The 12,415-nt window shown below is 50.4% G+C and overlaps 6 protein-coding genes across 6 annotated transcripts; 4 read left to right on the top strand and 2 right to left on the bottom strand.

The window, feature by feature from the left end:
- Positions 1-26: 26 nt before the first annotated feature.
- Positions 27-1,519, top strand: N7487_000503 (TATA-binding protein-associated factor TAF6; the record flags this gene model as incomplete). Its single annotated transcript, XM_056868251.1, has 3 exons — positions 27-444; positions 510-928; positions 980-1,519. Exons 1-3 carry the CDS (start codon positions 75-77, stop codon positions 1,517-1,519), a joined length of 1,329 nt encoding a protein of 442 aa, XP_056733035.1. The 5' UTR covers positions 27-74.
- A 1,602-nt stretch (positions 1,520-3,121) lies between these two features.
- N7487_000502 (adenosylmethionine decarboxylase SPE2) lies at positions 3,122-4,615 on the top strand (the record flags this gene model as incomplete). Its single annotated transcript, XM_056868250.1, has 1 exon — positions 3,122-4,615. One exon carries the CDS (start codon positions 3,122-3,124, stop codon positions 4,613-4,615), a length of 1,494 nt encoding a protein of 497 aa, XP_056733034.1.
- An 839-nt stretch (positions 4,616-5,454) lies between these two features.
- Positions 5,455-6,662, top strand: N7487_000501 (transcription initiation factor TFIID subunit 11 family protein; the record flags this gene model as incomplete). Its single annotated transcript, XM_056868249.1, has 2 exons — positions 5,455-5,960; positions 6,020-6,662. 2 exons carry the CDS (start codon positions 5,455-5,457, stop codon positions 6,660-6,662), a joined length of 1,149 nt encoding a protein of 382 aa, XP_056733033.1.
- A 1,176-nt stretch (positions 6,663-7,838) lies between these two features.
- Positions 7,839-9,446, top strand: N7487_000500 (acyltransferase family protein; the record flags this gene model as incomplete). The annotated part of the gene is made up of 4 exons (XM_056868248.1): positions 7,839-7,967; positions 8,052-8,679; positions 8,778-8,962; positions 9,081-9,446. 4 exons carry the CDS (start codon positions 7,839-7,841, stop codon positions 9,444-9,446), a joined length of 1,308 nt encoding a protein of 435 aa, XP_056733032.1.
- A 344-nt stretch (positions 9,447-9,790) lies between these two features.
- Positions 9,791-11,411, bottom strand: N7487_000499 (membrane insertase OXA1; the record flags this gene model as incomplete). Its single annotated transcript, XM_056868247.1, has 3 exons — positions 9,791-10,468; positions 10,525-11,262; positions 11,322-11,411. The coding sequence occupies 3 exons, from the start codon at positions 11,409-11,411 to the stop codon at positions 9,791-9,793; spliced, it is 1,506 nt and encodes a 501-aa protein (XP_056733031.1).
- Positions 11,412-11,820: 409 nt separating this feature from the next.
- Positions 11,821-12,279, bottom strand: N7487_000498 (TOM13-domain-containing protein; the record flags this gene model as incomplete). Its single annotated transcript, XM_056868246.1, has 2 exons — positions 11,821-11,931; positions 11,998-12,279. The coding sequence occupies 2 exons, from the start codon at positions 12,277-12,279 to the stop codon at positions 11,821-11,823; spliced, it is 393 nt and encodes a 130-aa protein (XP_056733030.1).
- Between the last annotated feature and the right edge of the window lie 136 nt (positions 12,280-12,415).

Raw genomic sequence — 12,415 nt, 5'->3', positions numbered from 1 at the left:
CCATAACTATCTAGAACCGACTTTGACCCGATCTTTCCCTCACACGACTTCATTCCAGACTACGCCCTTTCACCATGTCTGTCTGGAACCCCGATAACATCCGCGACGTCGCCGAATCCGTCGGTATCCTCAACCTCAATAACGATGTGACTGAGAATCTCGCTCGGGATGTCGAATATCGCGTTGCGCAGGTGCTTGAGGAAGCACTAAAGTGTATGCGCCACTGTAAGCGCACGGTTCTTACTACTCAAGACATCGCGCTGGCCTTGCGCAACCTGGACGTGGAGCCGTTGTATGGCTACGACTCCACCCGTCCGTTGAAGTTCGGCGAAGCCTCTCTAGGACCTGGTCAACCGCTGTTCTACGTCGAAGATGAGGAGGTTGACTTTGAGAAGTTGATCAATGCACCTCTGCCAAAAGTTCCCCGCGAAGTCTCCTTCACTGGTAAGTGGATAATAAATACCCTTCCCTACTTAGATGTGCTGTCCATTCACTAATGTCTACTCTAGCCCACTGGTTGGCCGTCGAAGGTGTGCAACCCTCGATCCCTCAGAACCCAACTGCTGCCGATTCTCGTAACCTCGAACTGGTCTCGAAGGGTCCGAATGCGAACTCCACACTGGCAGCAATTAGTGGCACAGGCGATGTGGCTGTCAAGCCACTGGTGAAGCATGTGCTCTCAAGGGAACTCCAGCTCTACTTTGAGAAGGTTTGCAGCGCCTTTTTGCACGAAACAAGCGAGGATTATCGCACCTCTGGGTATTCCAGCCTTCGCGAGGACCCAGGTTTGCACCAGCTGGTGCCTTATTTTGTCCAATTCATCGCCGAGAAGGTTACGCACAGCCTCAAGAATGTTTTCGTTCTAACTCAGGTGATGCACATGGCCGAGGCGTTGGTCCAGAACCAGTCACTTTACGTGGACCCTTACGTGAGTAGACCCCCTCATTGGAAGAATATGTCTAGACACTAACCGCACCAGATCGCATCCCTCGTACCATCCATTCTTACCTGCCTCATCGGTCGACAGCTTGGTGGAACTGCGGATTTCGTGGAGTCCTTCGCTCTGCGGGATATGGCCGCTTCTCTCCTCAGCCTCATCGCTAAAAAGTACTCCCATTCATCGCACATGCTCAAGCCTCGACTCGTGCGCTCCTGTCTCAAGACCTTCCTCGACCCTTCAAAGCCATTCGGTTCTCACTATGGTGCCATCATTGGATTGCAATCTGTCGGTGGCTCTGAGGTAATCCGAGTCCTCGTCATTCCCAATCTGCATGAATATACCAAACTTCTCAGCGATGGATTGGATGATGCTGCCCGTCGTCCTGCTGCAGAGCGAGTCCTGAATGCACTTGTGGCTGTGTTGGCTTCGTTGCGTGGCAGCCAACCATTTTTGACCAATGGTCATGCTGTCACAGACGATCTCCGCTCCAAATTGGTTGACAAGGTCGGTGAGATCATTGCGGCAAAGATTGTGGAGGCTGGTGAGGTGCAGTTAGCACATATCATTTTGGAAGCATGAATAGCTTTCTCGGTTTTCTGCATGATATCTCTCGGGAATTTTTTGCAAATGAGCTCGCGATGAAATCATTTGTTCATGCGACATGGCGTTATCTCAGGCGTTGGTTCGGGGATTATGGATACCTAGGTAGACATATTCAGGCCTCTGGATATGGTTTTTTAATTGCATGACACAGCCAATGATCATTGTGTTTCATATGGTAACAACTCCATCTATAGAGATCCTGCTTATGTAGTGAATTGCCTCTGTATTTGTGAGTCAGTGGCTACTGGACCTCGACCTTTCTACCGTGTGTACTTGGTACATTGATACTTGCAGCTCTAGACATAAAGATGTACATAGGTACCATAGTACAGTACTTGAGATCTCCCCGCTCCAGGACTCCCCGCTTGTTATATGCCGAGTCAGCATTACATAATATGCAGCGCCAGGGACAAAGTTTAATTCTGCTGGCTATCACCGCTCTTGTGAGAACCGGGCCTCGCCCAGTTTGGCTCTCTTTTTTTCCCGCCATTTCCCCTCTGACAGGTGTCTGTGACGGTCTGCATATGACTGCAGCTTTTAACTTGCCCAATTTGTATGTAACGTATCACAAGGCTCCAATACATTCCCTGCAATTGACGCATCAACTAACACAATCTTTTTCCCTGATGTCAGACAGATTTTGATCCGTTTGCCCCACCCTATCGCGGGCCCACAGAGAAAATCACTCATTACCAACCGAACTGGTATTTAGCAAACATTTTGCACTTCCCCTCCCACTCGAGGTCCCCAAGGCCAAAACAAAAAAAAAAATCTTTCGCCAATATCTTTGAGCGAGAGACTCCTTATTCTCTCTAGCCGAGCAATCAATTCCTGATCTCGGGCACTCATTGGGCTTCTGGGTGAGACTGTCCTACAGACAAACCCCGCCGATGTTCACGATCGTGGCCCTCCGCTACCTCGTGCTGATCTAAGCCGAACTTGTCTTCGCCTTCCATGAGCCCAACTGACCTTCTGCGATTCTTGTCCAAGCCCGCGAAGTAAGTGTGATTTTCGCTCTATCTTTGGAGAAGCGCCGATTGCCAAAAGCAATCAAAGGCATTGGATCAGGATATCATGGTCAATGCCATGATTTCGAATACAGAAAATGAATTTCCATGTGTCGATCTTCTCTTATAGCTCTTGTTCTAATCGCTATACTGCTCTAGGCCTCGATAACGCGACTCCCGTCGTCACCAACTCTCCCATCCTCCAAACCTTTTTTTAAAGCAGCATTCTCGTCTGCTAGACCCGATACTTTGACGGGTATCGGTATCTTCCAGGACGAGAGTACCGACTGCTAGTCACCATTTCTCCTAGCATCTTCTTTTTGTCCTTCGCCTTCCGACCTCCTTAGCAGCCCTTCGGTCTGTTTGGAGATTACATCTGCCTGGTCTGACCAGTTAAGTTTTTGTTTCAGGGCCTTCTCTTCTCAGACGGGCATCGCCCCCTTGTTCGTCTGGGCAAGTAGACAGTGCTTCTACAGCCTATCTTCATCGAAGTACATAGGGCGGTCCGACGTCACTGTTTCTGCTTCGTTAAACACACACAAGTACAACAGCTCAAGCTACACCCGTCATCATGGTTTACGTCGGTATTCCAACGAACTACACCGCCTCGCCGTCCTCGTTCGCGGGGACGCCGTCTCTGACAATCAACTATGAGGCCACTCAGGATCTCGACTCGACCAATGCCTTCGAAGGTCCTGAGAAGCTTCTCGAGGTGTGGTTTGCACCCTCTGCCGCTGAATTAGGCGCCGCCGGCCCCGAAGGCCTTAAGAAAGTGCCCGGGGAAATCTGGAAGGATATGTTAGACCTGGTCAACTGCCAGGTGCTTTCCGTTATTTCCTCCGATGAGATGGACGCCTACCTCCTGTCCGAGTCCAGCATGTTTGTTTGGCCGCACAAGTTGATTCTCAAGACGTGCGGAACTACCACCTTGCTTTCGGGACTTCCCCGCATCTTGGAAATCGCTGCCTTGTTCGCAGGGTTTCCACGCGCCACGGCCCCTCCATCCCGGGGTATCACAGTGGCTGCGGCTCCCTACCGAGTCTTCTACAGCCGGAAGAACTTTTTGTTCCCTGACCGTCAGCGTGGCCCTCACCGCAGCTGGCGGGATGAAGTGCGATCTATGGACAGGTTGTTCGCCAACGGCAGCGCCTACATGATCGGCAAGATGAATGGAGAACATTGGTATCTCTACCTTACCGAGCCTGGCACCGTGCTCACCCCACCGGCGAGCCCTAAGGAGGAGGTTAACTTCAATGAGACCGAAACCAAGGTCCTTAACTTCCCTGATGCCAATCCGCGCACTGACTGTGACGAGCACGATGAGACCCTCGAGGTTCTGATGACCGACCTTGACGAGGAAAACGCTAAGCAGTTTTATCTCGAAAACGCCACTGTTGTGGCCGAGAAGCGTCACCGCAACTCGGAGAAAGACGATGGTACTGATCACCTCGACGTCTTCAGCAACACCTCCGACATGGATGAGGAGACTGGTAGCACCCTGCCAGCCGAGCTCACCACCGAGGGTCACGCTCTGGGTACTGTCGTCTCTGAGGCATGCGGCCTGTCCGACGTGTACCCCAAGAGCAAGTTCCCGGATGCTCGCATCGATGCGTACCTCTTCACTCCATGTGGCTTCTCTGCCAATGGCGTTGTGCCGGCTCCTGATGGCAACGCACCGACCCACTACTTCACCGTGCATGTGACACCGGAGCCTCAGTGTTCGTACGCATCTTTCGAGACCAACGTCCCGCACTCTCAGAACGGCAAGGCTACTGCCGACATCATCCAGCAGGTTGTTGAGATCTTCAAGCCTGGCCGTTTCAGCATCACCTTGTTCGAGACGAAGCCCGCGTTGGATGAGCTCGAAGAGGCGAATGGGCAGCATGATGTGGCGCACGCTCAACGCCAAGCTGTTCGCCGCAGCAACAAGATGGAACACGTCGAAGGCTACCGTCGTGTCGACCGCATCGTCCATGACCTGAACGGTTACGATCTTGTGTTCCGTTACTACGAACGCAATGACTGGAAAGGGGGGGCACCGCGACTTGGAGAGAACGGATTCTGAGGTGACTTGGTTTCTCAGCCATCCGCCTTTGGGCTATTCTCTCCTCGCGGGTGCGACCTTTCTATCCGTTTGGGTTTCTTGTCACCTTGGCATTCAACATTTGCACAGTTCTCTTTATTTTGTTCATTTCTTGTGTCCATTTTATTTCCTTACATAGTGCACAGCATCGCATGATTAAGCTGAGCGACCCATTCTTTCGGCATTCTTTACAGTGGTTCAGTCGAGAAAGCTCGAATCATAGGTACATCGAGCTTCGATTATTCTCGGAATTTCGTCGTTCTGTCACTCCTTTGATCATATATCATACCTGGCTTCGAAGACTCATTTGCGGGGTCGATTTAAGCATCTTGAACCACAATCGTTATTTTCGGCATCATCTTGGTTTCAGTGTAGAGTGTAAATTCCAGAGTTTCTAAACATGTACTCCGTACAGCGCCCTATATGAATAGGGCTATTGTGTGACTAAAATGGAAGGCGGTGAGATGCGTCCTTATCTCATGTCTCCAAATTACTTCCAATCGATTGACTAGCTACTTTGACTGAAACTCCACTACAAAATCACATCGCCATCTATGATCCTTTGAGAGATTTCTTACTATTCCTCGGATAATCGAAACTAGCACTCATTCCTCATTACAATCCGAGGTTGATATACACCTTCCTCGCCTGGCGCAACAGCGCAGCGCGAAATCCTCGGCCCTCGAAAGAGCTTCAGCTTGCGCTCATACTCTATTGAGTAGACTAGGCATCGTCGCAGTTGAATGTACTGAATACGAGTCTATCGAACCATAACACGCACAGTACATTCCGCCCCTGTTTATCCGCTACAACCTCTCAAAATGTCGTCACCACCACCATATCAATCATCACCTAATCCCCTCAAACGACCCTCCATCTCCTCCTCCACCTCACAGCCGCTTGGAAAGAAGCAGCGCATGCACCCACTCCGCCAGACTTCATTCCCGACCGGCATCGATGTTGGAGATCGCAGTTTCGGGGGTACCAGTGAAGCCGGGAGCGTGACAGGGAGTTTCACAGGGAGCCTGGGCGGAGCAAGCGCAGATGGAGTCTTCTCTGCTGCACGGGGAAAGAAACGAGGACGCAAGAGTAAAGCCGAGAAAGAGCGGGAACGGGAGCGTGAAGATGCTCTCAGCGCTAGAGCGGGAGATTCTACACGGTTCGGATCAGTCGATAACGAGGGTTCGGTTAGAGGTGGTCCTTCTGGCGGTGGAGGTGGTGGTGGAGGTGCTGATGATGCGGATGACTATGACGAGGACGATGAGGCAGAGCTATTTGGACAGCAAGAAGGAGCTACAGATACAGAGGCTGAGAAGAAGAACCTAGCGTTCGTTTTCTCCTGTTATTCTGGTCACATTGGATGAAGCTAACGTTGATTTTGGGCAGGATTCTGGTTGATGCTTTCAACCCCATGCAATCAGAGCGATACGATCTCTTCAAACGAGCGAAGCTGCGCAAAGAAACACTCCGCCGCATCGTTAACCATGCCCTCTCACAATCCGTCCCAGCCAGCGTGGTGACGACTGTCAACGGTTTCACCAAGGTCTTCGCCGGTGAAGTCATTGAAATGGCGCGAACAGTTCAAGCCCAATGGGCCGCAGCACACGACCTCGCTGCGCGCGATGCGTTCGAGGCCGAAGAAGCCGCTGCCGAAGCCGCCGCCCAGGCGAAAGCATCTGCAAACTCGAAACCCTCTACACCAACCCCCGCAGGCACACCAGTCCCTGGTTCGACTTCTGCCTCTTTCAGCAACGGAGTTAAGAAAGAACCACTTGACTCTAACCGTACGCCTACACCCTCTATCCCAACTCCGACTCCTCTCCGCCCCAAGCGCGAGTTCCGTCCTCCACCAAACCCACACCGTGGCCAGCTTCTACCATCACATCTGCGTGAAGCAGTACGGCGGACAAAGCGTGATGGCGAAGGTGGTGGAGTCGGTTACTCAGGATTAAGTCTGGAGAACTTGGGAGTTCGAGGCTCATTCACGTGGAACTCGGGAAGTGCAGGTGGGAGAAGGCTTTTCCGATAATCACCCAACTGTCTCTTTCATTGCATACCGGCGGGCTTTTGTTTTACTTTCTTTTCATGTCTAATACAGTATGATCGGCGATCTGGGATTTGCGGGGAAATTGTTACGACAGACAGGGTCTGGTTCGGCTTTGATATGATTAATTCTCTTCTGCAACATACCATGTACTATCAACGGGGTTGAGATGCCCTTCATTGGGCCTTCATTCACTAGTATCCTTGTATGCCGTAGATGGAGCCTCCGGTCTTAAATTAGAACCTACTCGTACTCGTATCCAATCGCACATTCCACCAGATTCGATACATCGAACCTGGAAGCCCTCTTGGCAGGGGTGAAGAATGTCCGTATCATTTACGACGCATCTATGTACTCCGTGTGAGCAAGCATGATTCGTATTGGTCGATATCATAAGGCTTCGTCTAGGGATAGGGATGATTATATGCTCCATTTTCTATCGTCTTCCCATAGTCTCTCACATCTGATTTTCCCTTTGTATCGAATCGCTGTTTTCAACCCAGCCAAGTCCACTCCGCGCCTATAGGTAGTGTAACAGACATGCCAAGAACGGCCATGTTCCTCCTAGACGACGCTATTTGTAGGAGGTTGGTGTTTTTCGCAACTTCCATATTGCTGCCTATATAGCTAGATGGTCTGATTGGGTACATTGGCATTTTCGGAATTAGGGCTATTCTCAACGTCATACAAGATACGGAGTAACGGAGTCAAGATGGACTAGATGGCAATGGTTGGAATATCTCTTCCAAAAACAGGAATCAGGTAGATCATTGGACCCTGCAGAAACCCGCGCAGCAAGGGCCTGACGTTTTCATCTGCAATGTGGGACTAACATAGGCCAGTGTGCACCTGTTTCTCTGGGAGTATACGATTGGATCTGGACATAAGGGTTGCCACTTGCAGGGCCGCGTCGACTTCAACTCCTTCTTTCTTGGCAGCCTCTTTCTTGATGTGATCGCCGGTTAGGGTTCTAGTGCCCAGTGTCTATCTTGGATGTCTTGGATGTCTTCGCTTTTCTTTGTGTTTCCTTTGACTGTGAGCATTTCTTCTTTGTATACTTTTATTTTCGGTTTGGAGTGAGAGCTAGCCCACGCTCTGTCTTTTTATTTCATAGCCTGTGGTTCTTATTCGAATATTTGCATCGTGGGACTTCTTTTTATAATGCAATACCTCCAACCTTCTCATCTATACACCCGTTTAATAGACACAATACCCACATCCATACCTTTACCTTGGTCCTCCGATCCAGCAGTGAAAGGAGATCCCAAAAAGAGTGTTAAATGGATTGATGTATGTTTTGTTTTTGTTTTTTTTGGAAAACAGCCAGTGCATATGATACAATATGATACAATCTAACATTGATTCAACTTTTAGGGTCTCCGAGGAATCGCCTCATTCCTAGTAGTCCTCACCCATCTCGCCCGAGCCTGGGACTATGGTCTATTCTCACCACGCGACAACGAAAAAGCCACCCCACGAATCCTCCAATGGCCCATCCTCCGCATCCCCTGGCAAGGCCGCCTGGGCGTAACAATCTTCGCCTTCCTAACTGGCTATGTCTGCGCGCTCAAACCACTCAAGCTGTCGCGAGCAGGTGATACAACAGGGGCATTCGAAACAATAGCAAAGAGCGCCTTTCGTCGACCGCCACGACTCATCTTCCCGGCAACGATTGCGCTGTTCATTTCGTGGATTGTCGCGCAATTCGGCGGCTTTATAGTTGCCAATAGGTCTGATTGCTGGTGGTGCCGATATGCGGCACCAGATCTGGCAGATTCCTTCTGGAAGGAACTTCTTCGTCTGCCGATGAATTTCTTGTCGACTTGGACGACCGGATATATGGCGTACGATGATCATCAGTGGGCACTGCTACCACTGCTTTGTTCGTCTATGTTGGTTTTCCTGGTGCTTTCCGCGACCATGTTCGTCAAGTTTCGATATAGGGTTGTGGTCTATATTGGAATGCTATTATATTTCCATCAGAATGCAGGAAAGGATATAGGTGAGTCTTGCTCGCAGAGGATACAACATATGAGCTTCAATCTAGGGGTTCTAGTGCTTGAAGACAAAATAATCTGTTGCTAATTGCCGATTCTATAGAAACTTTCCAAATGCAGGCCATCTACGGCATGCTCCTCAGTGACTTCTCCTACCACACAGCTCTCAAAGACTGGATAGAACAACACCCGCGAGGAAGGAAGATGATCACCATTCCACTCACAATTTTCGCATTGCTCATCGCTTCATACCCCGGTGAACATCCCGAATGGGCCGGTTGGTCTAACGTGATGCTCAAAGCAAGCCATTACATATTCCCGCCAGGCGTCAATGTCGGGAAACGCTATACCGCACTCGCAATTGACATGATCATCCTGGCGATCTTTTTCTCCCCCTTCGACAAAGGACTTCCTCTCCAGCAGACTTCTCCTCTGGCTCGGCAAGCAGAGTTTCGCTGTTTACCTCATCCACGGAACTATGTTGCGCGTTGTCCTCTGCTGGATGCTATATGGCATCAGCGGTCAGCCGTGGAAGGGCCCTGAGCCATTGACTGACGACAAGCGCGATGACTGGTTGCGTATCCGGCCGCCGTGGGTCGTTGGTATTAGTATTCCGATCTGGATTGGGCTTGTTTATGTCCTTGCGACGCTGTGGACGGCGTATGTGGATACATTCTGTGCTTCTATGACTCAGAAGCTGGAGAAGGCTGTTTTTGTTGAGGACGAGAAGACACCGTTGCCTTCGCAATCGATCCCTATGCAGACGACTTGATATTCTTTCTTTTTTTTTTTTTTTCCACGTGCGACGTGCTGATACTATAGATTTGGTTGGTTTGACCTAGGCTTTGGGTGTTGTGTGATCTAGTAATACTTGCTTTTCTTTGACATGGCTGGTCCATGGCTATAGATGTAAATATCACTTGTTCTGGTTATTCTCTTTCCTGACTGAGTCTTTAATCAATGCGATAGCAAGATGAGTGATGCAAGCCTCAATTATAGAAGTGTACATAGCCAAAATGGAGATTGTGGTCGAACTAAATTCTACTCTTCAAATCACAAAAAGATAATGCAAATGCCACTGCGCCATATTTTACAGTTTGTATAAACACACGCCGATCAAGCACGGCGAGAACCACGTCGCCCGTTAGGGTTGCGAGCAGCCGCTTGGCTATTCTTCAAAGACTTGCTCGCCTTGGCTCTTTCGTTCTCCAGGGTTTGCATGTGCTCCTTGCGACGAGCCTCGTTACGCTCTCTCCGCATGAGCTCATCCTCGTCCTTTCGCTGTTGTTCGTATTCATCTGCGCGCTTCTTGTGGTCCTTGGCAATACGTTGCTCGACTGTGCCAGTGCCCAGGGTTTCTGACATTGACTTAGACAAGCTGGAGCCGGCTTTCCCGAACTTCTGGTAGATGCGGTCAATGAAGCTGATCTTCACATCTTCCTGTGCAGGTGACACAGGGATTGCGGTGCGGGCTTTCTCTAGCGCGGCCTTTTCCTTCTCAAGTCGCTCAAGAAGTTGGCGAAGGCCCTTGCTTTGGGTGCTTTGGGTGACTGCTGAGTACTTCGGTCCATTGGATGGCTTCTGAGCGATCGACAAGGACATCCACGTCCGGAAGGCGTTCGAGTTGATCAGGTAAGTTTGACCCAGGCCGAAAAGACCGGTTGCCACGAAGTAGAACTGGAGGGCACTCGGCATGAATGCCATGAAGGCAAAAGACATGACGGGGAAACCGTATATGATGTATTTTCCTGCTTCGGTTTGCATCACGGGCATTTGGCCGGATTCACCACCTCTCTGTTGTCTTGGGTTAGTATCGCGGCTATAGTAGACGACATAAGACCTGAACTTACCCTCAGAGATAGACACAATGTGCCCGCAGCAATCATGGGCAAGATGTAAGTGGGGTCAGCAACAGTCAGGTCTTTAACCCATCCCGCTGTTTCCGTGGCCAGGGCCGGCACCGGCAACGAAGTCATGGCTCGCACGACTCGGAAGCATCCGAAACCAAGTGGAATTTGCAACATGGGAAGGAAGGACTTCCAAGTCTTGATGCCGTGAGCATTATTGATCTCCTTGAGCTGGGCCCTTACAATCTGGGCTTCCTGCTGGTTCCCTTCGGTCGAGGCAGCGACCATTCTTTGCCGGAGAGGGTCGGTCTTGGATTTGGCGTTGGTCATTCTTGCTGCGTTCTCGGATGCGCCAATGACAGGCTTCAGCATTGCAACACGGGTAATAAGACCGACAGCCACGATACTAGCCCACCATGGCAAGCCGGTCCAGATGTGAGTGTGCTCGATAAGCCATTGCATCGTCGACGAAAAGCCCCAACCGAAGTCCAACCCAAGTTCCTTAAGGTATCCAATGCGTTCCGGGATCGTGGTAATATCGTGTATATTTACCCCATTCTTCAATGTGCCGTCGAAAGCGAATTCGGGGAGTGCTGAGTTGGAGGAGGTGGAATTAAATCGGACTGCGGCCGGGCCGATAGCAGCTGGTGCCATGCGCCATGGAGCACTTCCGGATAGTGCTGACTTCAATTGGCCGCGCTGGCTAGGGAACCGCAGGCTTTGTGACCGCAAGGTGGACATCTACAAAGCCAAGTCAATTTCGATGTTTTTGCAAAGTCCAAGTCAACGGGGGAACAGACAGATCGAGAGGAGCGGGACATGGCGGTCATCCTCTGACTCGCAAGGGTAGCGGCTGCGCCGGACCCTTTCAGGCCAACATGTCCCATCATCATGGTTTGAGATAATTAAAGATGGGGAGATAACCAACTACGGGAAGAGTTGTTCTCCTACCTTTCGGCGCGACTTTTTCTGCCTGGGCGGTAACTACCCCCGGATCACGGGTACGGGTCAGGCACGGAGACTCGAATATGGAAATATGGAAATAATCATATTCCCGATGGTCATGGACTTGGATATTCTAATATAACAAAAGCAGGTTGCAAAAGTGTGCAAAATGTAAATCCTAATTCGCCAAACGCCAACCCACCCCTGAGTCAACAAGTCTATGTACAACCACTAAATTCAGGTGTGCACAGAAAGCCAGGTATCGATCCCAAATCACAAATGCTTCGGTTTTTGTCTCCCGCGTAAATGCAGTCATTCTTGAACGAATCCAAAGGCAGAAGAATCATCAATCGCTTATTCCAAAGAAGCAGTATCCCTCAGTCCAGGACGTCTCCGCTCCGAAGGAAGCTCCCGCATCTCAACACCCGGGCCCACTGCATGTGAGCGGCGGTGGTTAGGGAAGATCTATATAATAAAAAGCAGTGAATCAGTCATCAGGATCGAAATAAGTTCATATCAAATTCCACATACCTTAGTGTTAGACCATCCAAGTCGGAAAGCAGCCTCGTGTGCGAACAGCTCTCCAAAGCCGAGCATGAGGCCATTAACGAAGGGGAGGAAGAGGTTGATGGCTGCTCCGCGCAGAAGACCCCAAACACTAGGCGGCTTGTAAAGCATCACGAGTGAGCTTGCAGTTGATGGGACCGAGGAGGACATCTCATGGTTCGCGGAGTAGTTCTCTGAGTCGGAGGGGACGGTCATAGCAGAGTCGTAGAGCTCGGCGGGCGAGGCGGAGGCGGCGTCGGAGGCCATTATTAGAATTTGAGAAGACCGAGTAGATGTGTTGTATCTTTAAATAGCGGAGTCGGACTTGGTGTTAACCCTTGATCTCGAAAAAAAAAAACGGCGAAGTAAAAGAGGCTAACGTTGATGCGATGGGCCCGATGAG

This window comes from Penicillium crustosum, assembly GCF_028827405.1.
Source record: "Penicillium crustosum strain IBT 35664 chromosome Unknown utg000001l_segment0_segment0, whole genome shotgun sequence".
Lineage (NCBI taxonomy): Eukaryota > Fungi > Ascomycota > Eurotiomycetes > Eurotiales > Aspergillaceae > Penicillium > Penicillium crustosum.
Note: the sequence above shows the minus strand (reverse complement) of the source record. Positions and strands in the feature narration are given on the sequence as shown.